The sequence below is a fragment of the Psittacula echo genome, assembly GCF_963264785.1.
Source record: "Psittacula echo genome assembly, chromosome: 7".
Taxonomy (NCBI): Eukaryota; Metazoa; Chordata; class Aves; order Psittaciformes; family Psittacidae; genus Psittacula; species Psittacula echo.
In genome coordinates, this window is record NC_137740.1 from 12,665,664 (window position 1) to 12,688,473 (window position 22,810).

The 22,810-nt window shown below is 41.1% G+C and overlaps 1 protein-coding gene across 1 annotated transcript in view; it reads right to left on the reverse strand.

The window, feature by feature from the left end:
• PTPRF (protein tyrosine phosphatase receptor type F) overlaps positions 1–22,810 on the reverse strand; it is a 254,311-nt gene that overhangs the window by 183,512 nt on the left and 47,989 nt on the right. The window contains exons 2-3 of the mRNA XM_080624134.1: positions 18,628–18,773; positions 15,709–15,850 (exon numbers count right to left, since the gene is read on the reverse strand). Coding sequence (XP_080480260.1) covers positions 15,709–15,850; positions 18,628–18,773 — 288 coding nt within the window. The remainder of the gene's footprint in view (positions 1–15,708; positions 15,851–18,627; positions 18,774–22,810) is intronic.

The following is a 22,810-nucleotide window of genomic DNA, read 5'->3' on the forward strand; positions in this document are numbered from 1 at the left end:
CAGGAATGAGCAAATACACATGCTCAACCTGCAAGATGGAAGACAGTACTGGAAGATGGAAACTCAAAGGGCTCACAATATTAATGCAATGCTGTGACAGAGAAGGTAGTGCAACTCCAGGGTGCTTGCTGCCCAGTTTTGTTTCTACTGGATGAGGATGCACGATTTTGCTATTGCTGTATGCCAGATCGCAGCTAACCAGACTGTCACTTTTTAGTACAGAAGACACAAGGATGGGTGCAATGAAGAGCTATTAAGTACAGAGTCCCTTCTAGTAACAACAATCCACTGTCTCCTAAAATAGAAAGGCTACAGGGCATCAAATATTAGCAATTAACAGGTATTACTTGTTAAGCTTGAAAGCATCCTGCTGTGGGATATTATATGCACTAGAAGTTGAACTTCAAAGACTAACTAGATTCTTCTTTCATTAGTTTGACTAAACCCACTATCTCTAGCTCAAAACTGCCAGAGATACACATCAGTAGAGGTTAGAGAAGCATGTACTTGGAGGAAGCTTCATTATTAGCATACTCCGTTCTTACACACTTCCTTGGCATCTAGCACTGGCACTTGGAAAAGGCAGTGGACTGACCTCTGGTTTTACTGTGGCTGTTTCTCTAAGGAAGTAACATACAGTGTGAATTGCAGTGCATGCATTTCCAGGAAAGCATGGGAATAGCAAGGAAAATCTCAAGATGAGCTACAAAAGCAAGCCAGGAGCTAGAAAGCAGGCCACACAACAGGAGCTTACCAAACTCGAAGTGTTGAGGCTGTTGAAGAGAATTTACAGAAGCTTAAGTGGAAAAGGGAATCTCAGGGCAGAAAAGAGGGTTTTACAGTCTCAGAAAGAGCCACATGGCTTGGATTACAGTGAAGATCATATAGTTTCAACCCTGGAATTATGTATTAATTATTGGAATAAACTGACCAGTTCGTGCTGGACTGACAGTTGCGTTGCACTTTTTTTGATGATATAGTACTTAATTTCTTAAGGATGTCCTTTAATCTAGCTTTCAGAAACATCTGTATGACTGAAACAAGTAAGATTCAAGTGAGAGATGCCAGACATGGACTCTCTTATCACAGAATCTACAAATTGGAAATGGATACAGTTGGCTGGTATGTGCTTGAATAGATGCAGTCTGCTCTCCCTGGGTATTCCCTGAAAGACCTGAAGTGAGGAGTCTTACAGGTTTGTCTGCAGTGGAAAGTGGTATTGGAGACAAAAGGTAATCACAAGGAAATGCATTAACACAATATGGGCATAACCTTACTGATTTAACAGTGGGCATAGCTTGCCTCATCAATGCAAAGCCATGCTCCATCAGTGAGAGAACTACTCAGATTTCTGCTTTGATCAAAATATATGTCACTAATAGGTACCAGTCTGAGCAGTGGTTTGAATTAGGAGAAGAGGCTAGAGGCAGGTTTAACAATTAAGCTGTTTTACAGTGTTGCCACATATTGTTGAATTGCTGGTGCCAATCATACTGTAAGTCAACACACTGAAAGTTTTGAGGTCTTCTGGGAACTACTAGGATGAGGAGCTTTAGATGCACAGAGCTGCTAGCATTAAGATAGTAACTAAGTAAATGATACCTCAGTCAAACTTCAAAAATTAAAATTCAGAATCCTGAGCAAGTCAGGAAACCAGCAAATCCTGCTTTTTTGTCTGACATATTCCTCATGACTCGGCGCAGGAAATAACCCCATCTGTTGCAAGCAAACACCAGGAGAAAGCATGAGACATTGAGAAAAGTGGCAGCCTGAAAAAAGAGACATCACAACTTGTGGTCTGCAAGGCAAAGGTTGCTGGGAAAAATCTAATCCAGCTATGTGAAACAGGGATAAAAGGAACCATAAAAGCACAAGGAGAACCAAAAGACTTTCCCTTTTCCAAACACAACAAATGGCTCAGTAATACAAAATGTCAGTTGGCACTTGAAGCACAGTGGATGGCCAGACAGAAAGTGCTTTTTTAAATCATTACCACATTGGGAACACACAGATGTGCAGTACAGCTACATCTGCGCATTGTAATTTCTACAGTAGTCACAACTTAATGAATCATCAATTGTGACAAGATCAATGAACCGAACTGCACAACAAACTAAAGCCAGTAAATTCATGCCCAGGGCAAGAGCTAAGGGTTTATTTTATTAATTATTTTTTTTTAGCACTTCTATCATTTTGAGTGTCTAATTAGTAAGAACATGAATCCTTCATCTTTTGAAAGCCCTACTGCAAAAGAGAAAGATTTCATTCATGTTTGCGAAATTCAAGTCTAGATAACGCTCATCTGATCAGCATTTTTTTCCTCAGAACTATGAGCACATGGCAGGCAGAAGTTACAATGTTCGGACGTGTGCTACATGCCAATCAGGTGGACTCCGATTAAGCCTACCATCTCTAGGCAAAACAACTGCTATTTTTTCCATGAGGCCAGATTATTCCTGCAGGCGAAGCATCAACTAAGGTTCTCTGCAATGCTACTTTCTGAAGGGACAAATTCATACCCAAATCAAGCAACCAAATCATTTATTTGTAAAGAACACACACTGAGTTTCCCTCTGGCCTCAACCCATTCAACAACTTCAATGCTGGCTTTGCTGATGACAGATCTACATGCACAATCTAGCTTAGGTTTCACATCAGTGATATTCTTACAGGGAAAAAAAGCTGCCCTAATTAACCTCCTGGTAGGAGGCAGAACACAACACTCAGTCTTCTTATAGAGAATGGTCCATTCAAGCAAAGGGACTCCCTGCTGACCTCTTCACTCTTCCAGGTGAACCATTTTGATCTCTACCATATGTAGGCTTTCAGTGGATTGGTACTTGCCAGGGGTTCAGCTGGGCTCTTGTCTCCCTTCCAGACAGACTCCAAGGGACACCAAGCTCTCTGCTTTGCCTGGCTTGTTTGTCACATGTTAGGTATGGAGCTCCATCTGGACAGCATTTCCTTGAATTGTAGCACTGCTGGCATGCAATACTTTTCCCTGCTGGGACTCAAAGTGAAGGAGATGCATGCTCACTTTAAAAGGCTGATTCTGTTCCTCTTCCTGACCTTCTATAAAAATGTAACTGGATATCCTGTCATCATGGACTATGCATTCCCCAATTCATTACCTTCCCCTGAAACAGCTTTTGTTAGTACCACCCTGTGTGCGGTTTATCAGTTTATGCATTTTTTATCAATATGTGCATGATTTCTCTCTCCAAGGACTTTCTTCACACTGGGACCAACTGTGGCATTGTCTAAATCAAAGAGATACAGAAAAATAAATTCCAGCATTGCCTTGCTTGTAAGCAAAGCACCATTTTGGAGCTGTATCAAAATCAAGACTTTAGGTTTAAGGTCTCCAACACGCTAACGTTTCCGGCACCTTTTCAGGGGTCTCAGTGTAGCTAAAAGGTCACAATGCCAGTTCTGTTGCATGTAATGCTTTATGCAGTTAGTTTTATTTAAGGCATTCTGCATCCTGTGCTGACAGGCAATCCTACAGCAAGGAAACTCTCCCCCAGTCCTATCTTGGAACAGCAACACATTGAACATTCGCACACTGCAGCTGGATAAAGTTATGGCTCTGATCACTATTTAGACTTCTCAACTCATACACCGAGAACTTGGAAAGGTTTCATCCAGGCTGGACCCTTGTGATAAAAGGATTGAAGGAACAGAGCACAGGATTAGCACAACAGATGAATACCTTGCAGTGTTTTCCCATGGCATCATCCAACCTGCCTCATCAAGGCACTAGATGATCTTGAAAAGACAGATCTTATTATACCTCACACCCGCTGGTTTTTCTTAGGATAAAGGATTTGAAAGAGCTATTTTGCAGCTCTGGGCAGAAAGAATCTGAGCAGGCAAGAGTGCCAGAAGAGTCACTACTGTATTACCTAACTGAAATATCCACAAGAACAAACAGCTGCTAAAAAACTCTATGGGGAAGGTGTTGTTTTACTACTTCAAGGTACATACTCTTATAAAAATTCTCTAGACTTCTAAGACAGCAAATGGAATGCATGTATATTTTAGATCATCTTTATACCAAACGTGGTTTAGTCACTAACAGCTCAAATAACAAATTAACAATGAACGTTCACACAATAATTACTTCCTTGCATTCAAAATTAGGGCCAATTATTCCTTTCGCTCATTATCTGGGCACTGTATTTTAATAAGCATCACAAATGTAGCGACTTCCTGACACCAGACTGTATAAAAGCAATACAAGATCAACAAGAGATCCATAAGGACAACTAGATGTAGGACTCGTGAATAAGCATGATGCACAGAACGATCAATACTACAGGTCTTCAATGCAAAGCCAGTTTTAGTTTGCACAGCTAACATCTCACACCAAGAGCAAAAGGTGACCCATCAGTAGCAGTTATGTGATTTTCCTTTTTTTGTGCAGGAGAGGAAGTTAACTTGTGAAATATTCTCTTCCACAGGTATAGTAAGTAAGTGACACATGAAGTTACTACTCCCTACATTGACATCCTCTCTTCTGAACAGCTGTTGTTGCTACAGATTTATTAGCATGTGTTGATATTCCAGTTTCAGGTTTTTCTGGCTTCTAGTTTAAAATAGTGATTTCTCCAAGAATGATTTAACTGGGGCTGTGATATTACTTTATTTTTTTTGTGAGAAGAAGAAGATAAGGCACAGAACATAAGCCCAAGATGACTGTATAGAAACTTTCTTGTATGCAGAGATTTATGCTTTTATAACTATAAGCACTCCATTCTCTAGGGTCATGGTTATCACATTCTGTTCTCTCCATGCTCCATTTTCCATTTAAGAACTTACTCTCCAGTTCTATTAAGTGGATATATTCTCCCACTTCTGCAGAAGAAGTTATAGAAGATCACTGCAGTGCTACATCTTCTTAAGAGCCTGTGTAAGTCATGGCATACCAGTAAATGACAACAGGTCACTAAGCTTTGAGCAAAGAGTCTCCCGGTTATTAGCAGATACAGAAGATAATTTTGCCAAAGTAGTTAAGGACTCAAAAAGGCTTTTCAGGGCACCTTGCTCTTGCCCTTCCCTTTTGTCTTGGAACCGAAGCAGATAATCCATATGGCATTATCCAGCAGTGTTTCCCATTAATTTCCAATAGTTCAAACAATGAGCTACTAACTCATTCAGAAGGCCATTCCGCAACCTAACACACCTCAAACACTCTGCAAATACATAACAGCAACTAACTTTATTAGTCAGCAGGAGACAGCAGCAGGACTGACATACAAGCTACGGAGAGCACATCTGTCAATAACAGGTTGCTACAGAATGAGGCATCTTGAAAAGAGATCCAGCAGTAAGAAAGGTCTTTCGAAATGTCTGGTGATAAAGATCTATTATTTTAGCTTCTAATGGTCACCAGTAGATGTTAAATCTGACAAGAAATGTGATTTTCTTTTTTATTCTGACAAGGTTTGCAGTACTTGAATTATCAAAAGGAACAAAACTCTTGTTTGCCTGTTCCAGATGAATTATATAAACTTCCACTTTTACAGTAAGAAACTGATAAAGTTATAATTGTGGGTTTTCATGTCTCTCTTTTTCTTCTCTGAAAGACTTCCAGATCCATGTATACACAATTCATTAATGGAAGTATTTTCTTCCGGCTGCCAGTTCTCCAAACTCAATTTATTATCTTAGAGTCACCAGGTCCAGCCTCAGCATAGTTATTACCAAATAAACATTTTGAGAGCCAAATCAGGGCTCACTGACACCTCATCAACTCCACTCTCGTTTGCTATTTCTTTATTAGTAGTGCAACAATGGTCTCTATCAACAACCTCCTCAAATATCAGTTCTGAAACAACCTCTGCACAAATGGTGGGTATCAAATTGACAGGATTGTGGAGATGGTGTAAATAAATAGGACAGTCAAAAAATAAAGCAGGAGCCAAATCACCTTAAGTGACAGGGATAATAGGAGCAAACATAAGAAATACTAAGAGATTATGCTATCAACCTGGCACATACTGCTTCAAAACATGAGCAGAGAAGACAAACGCGGGTGCATTAGAAAAACACAGAGAAACTACGCTAGCCAGTGTCCAACTGAATAGAAAAACCAGCTATGATTCCAGCATACATTTGACTCTGTATCTTCAAAACCCATGAATCCTTTATTGCTTTTGAAAAGATGCTTGTAAGACTCTCTGTGTGCACATCTCTAGTTGGTGTGTCCAAAACAAAGTCCCTGAAATCAAGCAAGAACAGGTATAGAATAGGACCACTGAGACCAGGAGAATGAAAAAGATTGGCAGATCATCTATGAAACTCATGTGGGGATTAGTTTCAAGGGAGGCTTATTTGGCCACTTTCTGGTACAGATTAGGACATGAGCTAGCAAACATCTCAACCTAAACACTCTCATTTTCCCTAACAAATACATGTACTTCAAGATTAGCATTCTGTGATATTATACCTATGATATTCTTGCCCTTTTTTCTTCCATAGTAACTAGTCCAAAAAGCTTACAGGACATCTCCTTCACTTTATTGCTTCACTCTCCCACCCTTTTTAGACTACCACTCTTCTTAGCCTAAGGCCTGAGACAAGGATTCCATCCTGGTTTACTCCCTACTGACACCATAAAAACCCCAGCCCTGCCTAAGCTTTCAGGCACTGTTGTGATCTTGGGGTTGGGGTACACAGAACGCCAGCCCTTCTACAGTGACATGAAAGGCAGCGCTGGTGGCTGCTGCCTCCCAGCTGGGACCAATGGTCTGTTCCAATGGAGAGTCAAAACAGATTACTTTAAACCACAGATGATTTAATCTAACCTGCTTGATTTCAAACTGGAACAGAGATGCAGAAGCAGTCATCTGGCCATCCCTGGTCTCAGCTGGGAGATGGTAACCCACAGGGATGCCTCCCCAACAGGACAGGAACCTGCCTGTGTGAGCACATCTCTGCCAGAGAGTTAAACTAATCTGTTTGTGTCTCATTTACCTACTGGAACAGGCTGAATGTTCTGACAAGCTGAGCAGCAGTAGAACAGCCTGACACACTTTCCATGACAATGTCCCTGGAAACTGTAAAATAGCATACAGTGAGAAGCAACCTGTCCCTACACCCTGAGCCCAAGAAAAGAGAGAAAATAATGCCCAGGACTCACTTATCAATTTTTGTAACAAGGAGAAGTTACCAAGAGTTTGCCACAAGGCTCTGAATGAGCATCCACATTTCTGAATATCCTCATGAGGGATTTAAGAAATGGAGCAAACAGAAAGGACACAACTGTTATTTGCGACAAAAATCTTTAGCTGAACATGATTTCCAGTACCAAAGTCAGCACTTACCAACTGCTGAATAAACTTTGAATAAATCAATTGTGAGAGACAGGGAGCTATTTTTACAGGATATATTACTACTACAACTGCACATTTACAACTTCAAGCTACTAGTACTTGGTGATATGAATCCCCTGTTAGAGCTTTTGTAGAATTCTGTAGAATATACTTCCTTCTTGTTTGCTTGCCATTTAACCTCCCTTGGTTTTAGCTGGCAAGTCCTTCCTGAATCATAGGTGCTACTTTTGGGTGTGGCAATATCATTGACGCCATTAGGTTGCTGATACGAATGTGACAACATTCCATCCTGTTACAGATGTAATCTCACATGACCTCATTTGAGAGGCAACATGCAGGAACAGCTGCTTGCTGTAAAAAGAAAAATGTCCCCAAGATTAAGAGGTCAGTACCTTTTCAGACACAAGGTTTTATGGGAATGCACAACTCCAACAGGTTCAGCTTGGCATTAACTATGTGGTATTTCATAAAAAACTTTTCAAAGGTTGTATTTCTTGCTTCATAAACTTGTGGAATGAACCTGGATGTTAACCTTAGTGCATGGCAGTCTCCTGCTGGAACTCACTATCACAGATACATTATATGGTTATGTGCCATTAGTTAATCATTTAAACAGAGATAAGAAATGGAAATTATGGCATTTGGGTCTGATACGTTCTAAAGATCTGCTGACTCTCCTGTTTGGAGGACAGACCAGCAACACTTAAAACTTTTCTTCACCTGAGAAAATTACTTCTTTGGCTCTTATTCACAGCCAAGAAAGTCTTTCTTGTTAAATACTATAAAAAATAAACTGTAAGAGTAGGACTAACATTCTTATTGAATCCAAGCTTTGAAAGTAAATAAATAAAATGAAGAGAACCAGGAATTTCATACCTGGATTGAGGTAACAGGTATTCTACAGAGACCAAAAATTAAATAGCTAAAATAGTTCTTCAAATACACTGGCAGCCTAGGTATTGAAAGCAAAGGACATAAGGGATACAAATGAAACAGTCTCTGTAAATTTTCTTGGACTAATTGAACAGATCACCAGTTCTACTCAATGTTCTGCATGCTATGGGACCAAGAGACAACCTCTTTCCCCTTGAACTTCTAGGATTCTTTTAGCCACTGTTCATACCTGTGAAATTACCAGATTCCTTAGCATGATGACAAAGCTCCTAAATTGACTTACCAGATCAATACCAGGCAACCTGTGGTCAAGCAGCACAATATACTCTTTACTTGTGAATACCATTTATACCTTAACAGTTTAAGTCCACATGAGCTCGGATTTACATTCTTCCAGGTGACAACCTAAATTTCTCAAGGAGGCCACCATGAGTAATTGGCTTAATGTTTCCCTTTTTAACAAGCATGGGACATGCCATAATCCAGTGCAAAGAAAACACACTCAGACGTCTTCATTTCTCTGTGCATCACTGTATTTTAGGACATTTCCCTAAGCAGTGAAGCATGCGGAGAATCACTGTGCTGCAGTTCTTGGAAATGCAATAGTTACAGAGGTCCATTAACTGCCTGCCTCATACAGAAAGAAAATTACTATTTGGATTGCTTGTGTAAAAAGCAAAGAACAGGAGGAGGACCTCTGCCACCACAACAGTCTTTCTTCCCAGGGAAAGCATGAAACATGTAGAGGAAAGACCTGTCCTCTTCTGATCAGAAACATGAACAAGTCCAGAGGAGGGCCACGAGGATGATCAGGGAAGTGGAGCACCTCCTGTATGAAGATAGGCTGAGAAAGTTGGGGCTGTTCAGCCTGGAGAAGAGAAGGCTGCGTGGAGACCTCATAGCAGCCTTCCAGTATCTGAAGGGGGCCTACAAGGATGCTGAGGAGGGACTGTTCATCAGGGACTGTAGTGACAGGACAAGGGGTAATGGGTTAAAACTTAAAACAGGGGAAGTTTAGATTGGATATAAGGAAGAAATTCTTTACTGAGAGGGTGCTGAGGCACTGGAATGGGTTACCCAGGGAGGTTGTGAATGCTCCATCCTTGGCAGTGTTCAAGGCCAGGCTGGACAGAGCCTTGGGTGACATGGTTTAGTGTGAGGTGTCCCTGCCCATGGCAGGGGGGTTGGAACTAGATGATCTTAAGGTCCTTTCCAACCCTAACTATTCTATGATTCTATGAAGAGAATAATATCAATACCAGGAGCAGCAGGGTACGGGGAGCCTTAATTCATTTACACAATCAGAATGAGCATATGCAAATGGATTCCATTTCCCTTTTATAACTCTTTCAATTTTATAACACATTGCTAGAAATTCTTCTTGCCAAAAAGATGCAAATGCAATGCAGACAAACATGAACCAAAGTACAATGATCTTACTGATCCTTTTGGAACTAACCAAACATAAACAAGGATTAAACATAACTAACTTCTGTTTACTATTGCAGTAACAAAAATCACTTTTAGAAGAGTGTTTACAAAAAAGGAATATTGTTTGAGGCCTTCTGAGATCCATCTCTCTGCAGAAATCATTTGTAACAGTCAAATGCTTTATCATTTACAGCATTTCAAACAGGGTAACACCAGGAACTGGAATGCAGATGGCAGATGGTGAATGAAATTAAGCTCATGACATGGTTCAGCAAACAGCAAATTACAATAAGGTGGAGGTGCTTCTCACCCTGGGACAACTGCTGCACACTGGGGAACTTTCCAGGGCTTCAATGAAGCACACCAGGACTTCCCTGAGTTCTGCCAGCACAAAACCAGCCAGTGAAATTTAACTTACTGGGTTACCTTGAGACTGAAAAGCAGTGTGCAAGCAACCCTTTACCAGCTCTTCTATCTGTCCTCTTTATCAGGAGCTGCTCTCCTGTGGAGCCTGGCAGTCTCTCCAGGCAGATAACTACATGCCACATGATTAGGAGTTTGGGACAGGGGCATAGAGGATTTGCACAGATCTGTGCTGGAAATGGAAATTGGACATGGTATTTTCATTTTCATTTAACCTACTTAAAAACAAAGGAAAATGAAACTCTGAATATATTCAGCGTCACTTGGCTATGACTATATGCTTTGGGTTATAGAGGAGTGAAAATAAGACTGCTTTCAGAGCATTAAAGTACAAGTTACAATTATGTAGTTTCCCAATTCTGGAAATCAAAACCTGTAACCAAGCAAGTAGTGATAGGACAAGGGGAATGGCTTTAAACTGGAAGTGGGCAGATTTAGATTAGATATTAGGAAAAAATTCTTAACTATGAGGGTTGTGAGACACTGGCACCGGTTGCCCAGAGAAGGTGTCGCTGCCCCATCCCTGGCAGTGTTCAAGGCCTGGTTGGACGGAGCTTGAGTAACCTGGTCTAGTGGAAAGTGTCTCGGCCCATGGCAGGGGGATTGGAACTACGTGATCTCTTAAATCCCTTTCAATCCAAACCATTCTGTAATTCTATGACTCTATGAAAGTCATGGGAGAAGGGACTGATAATACACGTTGTGTTTGAGCCTCCTTCCTTTCCCAAAGAATCTATGTACTCCTCCCTCTGCTCCTTGAAGACTTTTTTTTCGGCACTAATTTTCCCTGTCTTCCTGTTGGGTGGAGCTTGCTGGAAACAACAGACTGAAGATACACTTTGGTGCACAGGCAACTAGAGACAAACGCTGTTTACCATCACCTTTCCTCATACAGCTGCAGTGCTGAACCTAGAAGGAGTTTTGTGGAAGAACACCACAGAGACACTCCTGCAATCAGCCTGCTTCCACGTTCTTCCACGCTGGCATCCTTCCTAGTCACTTTTTATATTATCTCCCTATTTAAAAAGCTCTGTAATTCTCAACATTACCACTGAATAATATATTTATTAATTTGTTAGTGCCACTAACTGTCCCCGAGGCCTTTCTTGGGAATGTGTGTCAGCTTATTGATTCTAGCCCTCCCCTCTCTGTGCTGCTTTTCTCCTCTGCCAGGCAGGCAGGAATGTACGTACTTCTGTGCTGCCTCAGGTCATAATTGGAAAAAAGATAGAAATGTTCAGTATGACTCATACATAATTCAGGTTATCAGCTACCCAGGAGAAACAAGAAGAGAAGGTATATGCACGTCTATTTCTCCTACTATCAACAGGAGATATAATTTCCAGTTACACTAGGTATACGTAGTTTGGTCATAACAGGACTTGCCGTTAGAAGGGAAAAATGAGAGACATGGGAGTAGAGAATGAAAGGGTAGTAGGGAACCAAACTGTTGAAAGAGATTCACTAATGTGAGAATTCCCAGTTCCTTCAGGAGACTGGACTTGTGCTTCTCTCTTAATATTCAGAATGGAGTAAGTTGGCAATTAGAAAGGATTATCTGCCTCTGATCTGTAAAACATTGCAGAAATCAAAATAAAATAAAGCTCCAGATTAGCTAGCTACAAAGACATCTAATAACTGCCTGCTAAACCCTGACTACAACTTCTGGATTTAATCTTAAGGCCTATGTGCTAAAGAGCAAATTGTGAAGAAGTATTAAAACTTACTGTTATAAAGGATTTTTAATGCAAAAATCAATACATGCAGTGTATTTAGCAGCATGTAACCATAAGGACATCTATGACAGAGCTTTGTCATGCACCAGGGACCACTGCATTAGTCAAATTCTTGAAAGGGATTGCAGAATGTCTGCATCATTCAAACTGCCACCTGAGAGCAATTACAGAAATTATTTTAACCCCAGAAGCACAGGGAAAATCCAGTCCTAGTTGACAGCCTTGAAGGTATCAAAGGTTCCATGTGAAATGTGTCATTTTCGAATACCTCTAAAAAATTAATGTTAGGAAAGTGATGCTTTAACAAAGGTGGGGCACTTACCACTACATTCTGGAGGCCATTGAGACTAAACACAACCACAAATAGGGCACTGAGTTACAATATCTGCTTTGCCAACAAGTAAGCAAAGAAACATTAATACTAAAAAAATTCACACTCCCAAAATGCAGAAACAGCATAACCTAAGGCAGACAGCACAGAACAATAAGATAGCATGACTGAAAAAAAAAAATAATACAGACCTGTCCATAGAAAGTCTCAGAAAAGAGAAATACGTTTTTTCTGAAATACAGATACATCATAACAGAACTCGTCTCCTTCATCAGTTAAGTCAACGTAAGAGGCACAAGTAGCTCTTCATCCTTGGTAATCAAGCTTACAGATCTATATGCATGAGCACATACAAACTGTTATACTGCAAATGTTTCTTAATTTTGCCCATTACAAGAGTGCTCAGCAAGGGGTCATACTCTTCAGTTAGAGAGGAAAACACAGCCCCCAGCCTGCATATCATTTTTAACCTTATGGGATCATGTTAAACTAGCATTACCCCTGATTAAAGGACATCTCCAAATAGAGAAACAGGCTCTGTGCCTGACTGGCAGTGATTCTTGCTTCTATGGCTCTACACTTGTGTGCACGCGTGTCTTTTCCTGTCTCTGGCTTTTTCTAACATTCCCTGTTAATGTTGTGGTCTGAGCGTTTTATCTCATCAGGAAAGCAGCAGGAGCACCATGGAGCTAAGAAATACTGTTGTGCTCCCTCATGCAATGCATGTCTCTGTGGGCCTTTGAACATTTAACACAGAGCAAATAAATTATTAGTGTGTGTATGCATATGCATACATATCTGAGATACATAAAGGCAACTGCAACTAAAGGAAACAGGAATGTGCTTGGAACACATAGTTGGGTATTCAAGTATCTAGTGTTACAAAAATCCAGTTGCAAGAAGCATTTAAATGCAGATCTGCACATAAACTGCTGAAAGATCTCCACTGAGCTTTATGCACTCACATACGTGACTGCAAAGGCAAGAAATAACAAAAAGAATGTGATTTCTCCCCAATAATTTTCAAGTCTACAGCATGTTATCCTATTCGTAGTAATACTACTACTGCAGAGCAAGCTGATCGTTTAAGATGCCCCATCTCCAGAAACAAGATACATGATCATATCAAGTCGTGACTGATTTCTGTGATTCCCATCACCATAGTGTCTGAGCACACTACAGTTGTTTGTATTCTTTGTCACAGAGCAGAGAGAAAATAAGATTACCTTTATGCTATAAATGGGGATGGGAGAACAAGGGAAAACAGGTAGCTTAGAATCATAGAATAGTTAGGGTTGGAAAGGACCTTAAGACCATCAAGTTCCAACCCCCCTGCCATGGGCAGGGACACCCCACACTAAACCGTGCCACTCAAGGCCTCATCCAACCTGGCCTTGAACACCTTCAGGGATGGAGCATTTACAACCTCCCTGGGCAACCCATTCCAGTGCCTCACTACCCTCTCAGTAAAGAACTTCTTCCTTATATCCAATCTAAACTTCCCCTGTTTAAGGTTGAACCCGTTACCCCTTGTCCTGTCACTACAGTCCCTGATGAACAGTCCCTCCTCAGCACCCTTGTAGGCCCCCTTCAGATACTGGAAGGCTGCTATGAGGTCTCCACGCAGCCTTCTCTTCTCCAGGCTGAACAGCCCCAACTTTCTCAGCCTATCTTCATACAGGAAGTGCTCCACTTCCCTGATCATCTTCGTGGCCCTCCTCTGGACTTGTTCCAACAGTTCCATGTCCTTTTTATGTTGAGGACACCAGAACTGCACACAATACTCCAAGTGAGGTCTCATGAGAGCAGAGTGGAGGGGCAGGATCACCTCCTTCGACCTGCTGGTAACATTCCTCTTGATGCAGCCCAGGATACGGTTGGCTTTCTGGGCTGTGAGCGCACACTGAAGCCGGCTCATGTTCATTTTCTCATCGACCAACACCACCAAGTCCTTCTCTGCAGGGCTGCTCTGAATCTCTTCTCTGCCCAACCTGTAGCTGTGCCTGGGATTGCTCCGACTCAGGTGTAGGACCTTGCGCTTGTCACTGTTAAACTTCATAAGGTTGGCATCAGCCCACCTCATAAGCGTGTCGAGGTCCCTCTGGATGGCATCCCTTCCCTCCGGCGTATCAACCGAACCACACAGCTTGGTGTCATCGGCAAGCTTGCTGAGAGCGCACTCAATCCCACTGTCCATGTCACCGACAAAGATGTTGAACAAGACCGGTCCCAACACCAATCCCTGAGGGACACCACTCGTTACTGGTCTCCAGCCGGACATGGAGCCATTGACCACAACTCTTTGCGTGTGGCCATCCAGCCAGTTCTTTATTCACCAAGTGGTCCACCCATCAAATTGATGTCTCTCCAATTTAGAGACAAGGATGTCGTGTGGGACAGTGTCCAAGGCTTTGCACAAGTCCAGGTAGATAACGTCAACTGCTCTGCCTCTGTCCATCAATTCCGTAGCCCCATCATAGAAGGCCATCAAATTGGTCAGGCAGGATTTCCCCTTAGTGAAGCCATGCTGGCTGTCACCAAGCACCTTGTTAGCTTGTCACGTATGGCTTGCATACTCACCACTGGGACAATCAGTCACCTCTGGTTCAAAATCATACAACAACAACCACTTTCCCATCTAGTTTTCTAGTTTTTTCATTATTCAAAAGTTTCTACATCACTCCATACACACCAAGCAATTTGCCTAATCCTTTTCCTTCTTGTCTTAGTAAATGCAAGTAAAATAAGAAAGAATCCACTCAGCCAAATGCCCGATTCAGAATATTTCAGTACAGTTACAATATCCTATATATGAACAAATAATACAAAACATTGATGAGCTGAAAAAAACCCCGATTTCCTTAAAAGCACACAATAAATCTGACAATCTAATATAAGAAAAAAACCAACCCCATCAACTCATCACAATCCTTTTTGTATCTAATATACTTCTCTTCCACAAAAAATGCCATTGAAAGGAAACAACACAGCAAGCAAAATAAAGCCTGCCCATATAGCGGACAAAGATCAACATCTATTCTTTAACAGAAGAAACAGAATAACAAGTTGCGACCACTGTGAAAAGCAAACTGAGCTAAATGCCACATCAAACTCAAAATATGAAGAGTAACCTGAAAATCTGTTCAAGAACTGTGCTGATTTAATCCCGAAGGTGTAGCAACATAGATTCAGTTTATGACTGTCAGATACAGTTCTTAGATACCCTGAAGATGGGTATTATATCAAAGCAGACAGATGAGAAAAGTATACAAGTGCTTCTGTAGCTAGCCTTCCAAGTTAGAAATGACACATCTCAAACAATACAACTAAAACACTTGAAAGAAAGTTCAGAATCTGAAATCCTTTCATGATTGCCTCAAAAGTATTAGTTTCTATCACTGGGTGAAATTACAGCAAATGATACAGAAAGAACACAGCTTTTCCAAACCAATCTAAAATATCACCAGGTCATTTAAAAGCACCAAACCAAAAGATAGCTACCAAAGTCAAAGCCATGTCTTCTGTCACCTAAGGCATGAGAAAACTTCCCACTTACCTTCTAACACTGTTAATTTGGCACTTGTGTTTATCTCCCCAACACTGTTGGTTGCTGTGCACTCATAGATAGCTTCATCTCGATGAACACGCAGGGGCTGTATCCGCAGAACCGATCCTGATCCATCATCAAACTCTATAACCTTCAACAATGAAAAGAAAGCACTGCTTTACTGATATCTTCTCCAACAAAAACCTAAAGTCAATACAATCCAGGGGTTAAAAACCAGAAACTAAACCAAAACAAGCCCTGTAAGCTATAAAATGCCATGCAATTAGTCAAGTGTTCCATGTCCAGAAATGCAAAAATTTCAGTGTCAAGAACATATTTGTCCTCTGAGGAGGCCAGAACAAATGAGGATCCAATGAGGTTCTTTATGAGTCAATTAAGGTTGACAAATTATCAACCTGGTAATAAAGATGTGGATCTGATGATTTAAAACATCTGAGCCATATTTGTACTAATGGTTTTACTAATCACACTGACAGCAATTTAGTGCCAACTTTCACCTTGATGGAAGAGCAGAATGATATACTCTTGCGGGATTACCAGGAAAATAGTAACTAAGCTAGAATAAAACCTTGAGCACTTACAGTGCATGCTAACTCCGACAGAAAGTGAGTGCTTTTAATGTCCTTCAGCATCAGGTACTTTACAACTCTGGCATAATCAACAATGATGTAATTACAATTCCTTCCCCAGCGTAATAAATTAAGTCCTTAATAAATCATTGCCTTTCCATCCATCCTGCTATGCTGTAACATGTATTTCTCTAACTTCTACATGGAAGAAAGAGGTATTTGTCAGTTTGCAGCTGGATAACTATACAGTGCTCCTTAACAGGAAGGCACAGCCTCAGGCCACTGTTAATGCCAAACTCATCCTTCTCCTATTACTGAGCACAGCAAAAGCTGGAAATATTAACTGAGCTGCAGATGGTGACAGCATGAGGTAACGGCACAAAACCCCCTCCTGTCACTTGGGAACTGCAGGGGGAGATGAAGAGACTAAGCTATATTTTGTTCCAGATGCATGTATGCCAGCCTAGGACCTGCATTACCCACATGCAAAACCTTCATCCTGTTCTCAAGACCCTGTTTAGGAGTCCTTCTCCTAAACACCATAAAGACCAAATGAGTGAAAACAGGAAGGAGAAGAATAATGTGTGACACAAGACTCTGCAGTGACAGGAGAAATACTTAGAAATCAAAAGCTAATCAAGACCATGGAAAATCTGGTATTCCTCAGGCTGGAAAGAATAGTCCTTCTATTCTAAGTAACAGGAACAGTCTGAAAAAAAAAGCCTAACTTGAGGTTAAGCAGAGAAAGAGAAAGACAGAGAAACATGAACATCACCATAGTATGTTTTAAGGAATTATTATTTTTTTTAATACTCAATTTTAAATTAAATCTAGAATTGTGACAAAATGCTGAACTTCCTATAACCTTTACACAGGACAGGGCTACTGCCAAATTTTAAACCAAGACAAAGTCAGATGCAACAGTGAAATCACTTCAGTGATAAGGACTAAAAAGCTAAGAGATGAAACAGCAGAAAAGCTCTTTTGCCCTTACTATCCTTTGAACAAACACTCTGTGTCAAAGGAAGGGAGCTACAGCTACTAATGACTTGATAGACACTGAGACCAAAATGCTGTTCATTTGTTAGCAATAGATACATCTTTTGTGTAATAACTTAGTACGTGTTCATCAGATTTGTTTTGTCGCTTTTTTCTTTTTCCTTTAAAGTTAATTCCAATTTTCCTCCCAGCTACTAGGAAGAAAATTAACTCTATCCCAGCCAAAACCAGGACACCTCCAAATAAAGGCCAGCTTAGTAATGAGGTAAAATTAATAGTAATCTAGCAAAAAAAGATATTATTCATGATCTAAAAAAATATCTAATACAAATGCCTCAACTATAGATCAAAACTAATGTGAATAAAGGTAGGAAATTGCTCGTATTAATGTACATATGACATAGCCCTCCCACCAGCCACAGTAAGTACCGAATTCACTATAAAGGTTATAGCTACTAAAAAATTAGAATGTTTAAATGATTACTATAGAACAAAATGTAACCTTTATTAAGGAAAAATAACAATGTAAAACAAGATTAAAATTGATTAATTGAGGTTTTCTGCTCACATACAAAATCATGAATAAATTGGTGACTTTAATCAATCCATTCTATGTAGCAAAGTCATCTTGTGCTCTGGTTAGAAAAGCAAAACCATCAAAGACAGGGGATTAGAGGAAAGGCAACAGAATGGTAGAAGGGTCACATTTCCAAGGGCATTTTTAGAGAAAAGAGCCCAACTCCAAAAAAGGAAAGTGGAGAAAAAGGTGGAGAAAGTCAGTGAAAATGTATTTGCTTTTTAAAATACGGACCAAATTGGACCCTTTTTCAAAAGCATTTCTTACACCTGCTCTTCCCTCTTCCTCTCTTTCAGACTTTAGTTCACAGGGAAGTCAATTCACCATTCAGGATTACTTCACCATTCCCCTTCCAAGCATGATTGTTGGAGGAATGGCAGTAGACATCACTTGGAAAGCCTTTCAATAGCATTTCTGCATCCCACTTTTGAATTCCACTGGGGTGCCTCATCAATTTTGACAATGAAAATGGAAGTTTACTCCTAGATCCAACTCTTATCTGCCATCCAGTTGTAAGCCCCAGTGTCCCATTTGAAGAAGGATGTCCTATGCGTCTGCTTCAAGCATCAAGATCAAAGACAATGCCTGCACTACACTACAGATTGCATTGTTGCAGGGAAGGAAACTGACTTTACTCTAAAGCTCTAGACTCTGTACTGTAGTGATGCAGAGATACCCGAGTTACAATGATGATTATTGCGTAATTAAGATCCACAAGCATTAGATTTAATTACCAAATTCTTATTTTTGTTTTGCAATTACCTCAAATCGCTGAGAACTGACTTTCTTCCCCTTCTTCATCCATGTGATACGAGGTTTGGGCTCTCCTGTTGCCTGACACACAAAAGAGGCCACTCCTCCAGAAATCCCAATTTGATCTTCAGGAGCTTTCATAAACGTTGGCTTGCCTGGAAAAAGAATCAAATCACCCCCATGAGGATACAACACCAGATAAGCAAGGAATGTGTCATGCTAATCTAAATTATAAGATAATTGGTGCTCCTACTACAAATCCAGGTTGAATGGCCTTGGCCACAGAAATTCAGCACAGACTGCAACATAACAAGCACAGTTTCTGCTTGAGCACCTCTTTTTCCTGAAATGAACAAAGTCTATCTGGCTTGACTGTAAATGAGGGCAACAGAGGGCTCCCCCCAGCCCCCTGGGCATTCATTCAGGTATATGACAATTTGGAACCATTTTTACGGTTTATTTTTTTTAATAAATGGATTTTTGCAGGTTTATAACATGGTCATAGCATTGGAAACTACACAACAGCTGAGACACCAAACCCACAAAATCTGCCATATGTTGCCATTAGTTTTCCTGAAAGCTGTTAAGACGTTCAGAAAAATTAACAGATAAGGTTTTAAGTATACAAATAACACCCCTGAATTTCATTTTATATGTGGATTGACACAAAAATTCTGGTCTGTAAGTATCTGGAAACTTGCACAGTCTGGCCTATGCTTGGTGAGAGACTAATTAAAGTGAAAGTCAGCAACGAAACCAAAGTGACATTCAGGCCTGGAAGTCTCAACAAAAAATGAAAAAGATACAAATACAGGGGAGAGAGGAATCATGTAACATTATAATAATCAATAAAAGTTTCATGAAAATACAGTTGCATCTTTACATCTTCTGGATTTACATGACAGGCTTGGATGGATAAAACTTGGCATTCAGATGGAATGTCTGTATTTTTCTTTTGCACTTGCTGTACAAGAAAACTTTGCAATCAAAGGATCATTTTGAAACACTACTCTGTCCACGTGAGAAGTGTTTGATAACCTGTATCCCTATTAGGCACTAAAGCATTTAACTCCACAGAGGGAGTTAGCAGAATCCACCTATGATGTCATTCAGTGCACTACGGTCATGTTTCAAATACAGCTCTGACTGACCCCCTCAAAGATGAACCTGAGCTGTAAATGAGGCAGAAACAACTGCTGGGACATAGAAAGCAGTAAGAGGCAAAACCTGTTCAACCCCAAGACACTGAACCAATATTCCCAATGAAGTTGGTGGTGGCTCCGCATCTTCATGTTCTGGACACGTCCATGAGTATGTCCTTGAGGGAGAGGGGGACGACACTTGTCAGTCCAGGTGCTTTAAACACTAAGCTTCTCATAAACTGAGGGCTGAGTTTCCCTCATCTAGGAGGGATACATTTTCAGTGATGCTAAAAGAAAACAATCTTTAAATGCATCTTCCTAATGTTTAAGAGATTAAAATCCTAAGGGTGCAGCTGCAAGTTAGAGCTAGGCCAGTCTGGCAGCTTGCAGCTACTAAAGAAGGGACCTTCCTCTGCACCTCACCTCCCTTCCCTGCCTCCAGATACTGATGCCCAAGCCCCTAGAAAGAAGCTCCAGGGTTACCAGGGCCTCTGTGGTGCAGATTTTGCCACTAACCTGGCAAAAAGTCACTTTTTTTCTTCTTTTCAAGCAGGGTAGGGAGCACAATGGCTCATGGCAGGATCAGAACAGAGCTGGAAGACAGCACCTCTACCTCAGCATCTGCAAGCTGGCACGTGCACCTGAAACTGCGGAGTGCAACTTTGTCCTTACACAACGATTTCTGAAGACTTTGCTATCTCCTTAATCCCAATTTCACCTTCTGGTTTAGCCCACCCTAACATCTTACATAACGCATGGCACGGTGTGACAACACACACGGCAGCTCAACCAAGCGACATCCTCCAATTGCTGCTTTTGACGAAGACCAGAGGCCAGTTTCTGGCCTACTACAACATGTCGATGAGACCAGGGGTCTCCCTGGTCTGTGCTTGCTTGCTGAGGGCCCAGGATGCTTCTTGCTTCACACACGCTGTATCTGTACGGGGTGCTGGGGTGAGCTGCAGGACTGTCTCTGTGACGAGAAGTCAGGGCTTCCCTGTGCTGGACATAGCCAGTTCCAAAATGGCCTCACATCAGGGCACAGCCACGCTTGTCATGGCAGTGCTTCTGTGGTAACTGGTTTAAGAAAAGGCAAAATGCCTCACAGCAGTGAGGAGTGAGGTAAAAAGTGTGAGAAACAGCCCTGTGAGCACCCAGGTCAGAAGCAGGAGAAGGAGCACTGGGTGCCCAAGCAGAGACTCCCTTGCAGCCCATGGAGATGGTGGAGCAGGTATTTCCCTTCAACCGGGTGGGCAGCTGGTCAAGGTCAGCCCACCACAGCTTTAGAGTGAAGTCAGATCAGTTGCACCACATAGAGAAGCAACTACTAGCTGAGGACACGCTTCGCAGAGAGGGGTGGGTGGCAGCTGAGCAGCCTGCTAGGGAGCCCACCAAGCACCCGCATGGACCACAGGCACCAGGGGACATGCCAGCCCCGATGGTTGGTGGTGATGTGCAGGTCACAGCTGAGACACTACGCTGCAGGCCTGCACCTCTACTACTGCTGCTTGCTCAGTTTTACTTCCAAAAGCTCTTTGCGGATGATGGACCTACCAAGGTCAGAACTGTCCACATATAAGCAGATACACGTGTTCTGTCCTCAACAAGGTTCTGTGAAGGAATATCACAGACCTGACCTGACTACAGAAATGCGTCACACACAGGTGTACTGAATTTACCATCAGTGGTGAAGGAGCCCCAGGACTGCACAAAATAAAAATAGCTCAAAACCCAGAAAATGTCTTTTAAAACACATCGGCTGCTGTCTGCAGTCTTTGGCACATTGTCCTGACAGGAACAGCTGAACAGCAAATAATTATTAAGTGTGCTTGCTTAACTGATGCTGATTTCATGTATTTACTCATCTATAATCATGTCTATTTCTACTTAGTTTATATTTACATATATCTGTGTTTATTCACCTCTCATCTATTCCAGTGAAATGTTAATTTACTGTTCAGGTTGCTAGTGATTGCAGTGTGATTGACTGCTTTGCTATGCAGCGTGCTGAGCTGAGGTCTTGTAGCGCATTTTGGCAGTTGATTTGGTTTTTTGATTTTCTGTTATCTACCCTGTGATCTTAGTAAAATAGTGTAAATTTTTCAAGTAAGAAATACAGCAGAATCCAAAAACTTCTGTCCTTGAAGAATACAATGCAATTATATCTCTCACTGTACACCTATTCCCCAGTTCATACACTGAGGACTTACATTACCTTTGTACATTCTAAATAAAAATTAAAAAAAAACCCCAAAACATTCAATAATCTAAAAAAACAGACCAAGAGGAAACTGAATGTTCACCTACAGTAAAAACAAAAATAAAACCCTCTGCTGCTTTGAATTTACATTGTTGCAATAAATCTTTTTCCCCTGCACATCTAATCCATCAACTCCGATTTCTGGAAACCATTTAATCCACTGAGACAGGTCAGAAAAGTATGCCAAATATATACATATATAAACCAAATTCTCACATGGTCTGGGAAAGTGTATTTCTGCAAAGACAGTTTAAACATTTGTATGCCCTAAAGTTCTGAAATGGAAGGATAGTACTAATTAAGCAAACCCAAAATCCTGAGTTCTGGCCCCTAGACAATAGAGTCAGGCATGAGTATCCATATTTTTATACTGATTGGTAACTGTTACAGCAAATCCCAAAACTTATCTCAGTGAGAGCTAACAGAAGTGCAACGGATCATCTGTGAAAATCTTGGTGTCTGTGGAAAATGCATGTTAAGTGGACTAGACAACCAACATCTCTGCAACTCTACTGCCAGGAGGAAGCTGTTGTGTGACGTATCACTAGTTACCTCCAAAAGGCAGTTGTAACCCCCACAGATAGGGCCAGGTGATGGTACAAACAGCCTTTTTTAACCTGTTTTGAGCATTTGTGCTCTCACGGTAGCCCTAGAAACACAATCAGAAAAAATAAGGATGTACCGAAAATACAGTATTTAATCAGTAGCCTAGTTGTGGTCTTTCCCATCTTCTTAAACTCAAAATGACCAGAGTCTCCACAGAAGATTATGAACATACCAAGTTTTAAGC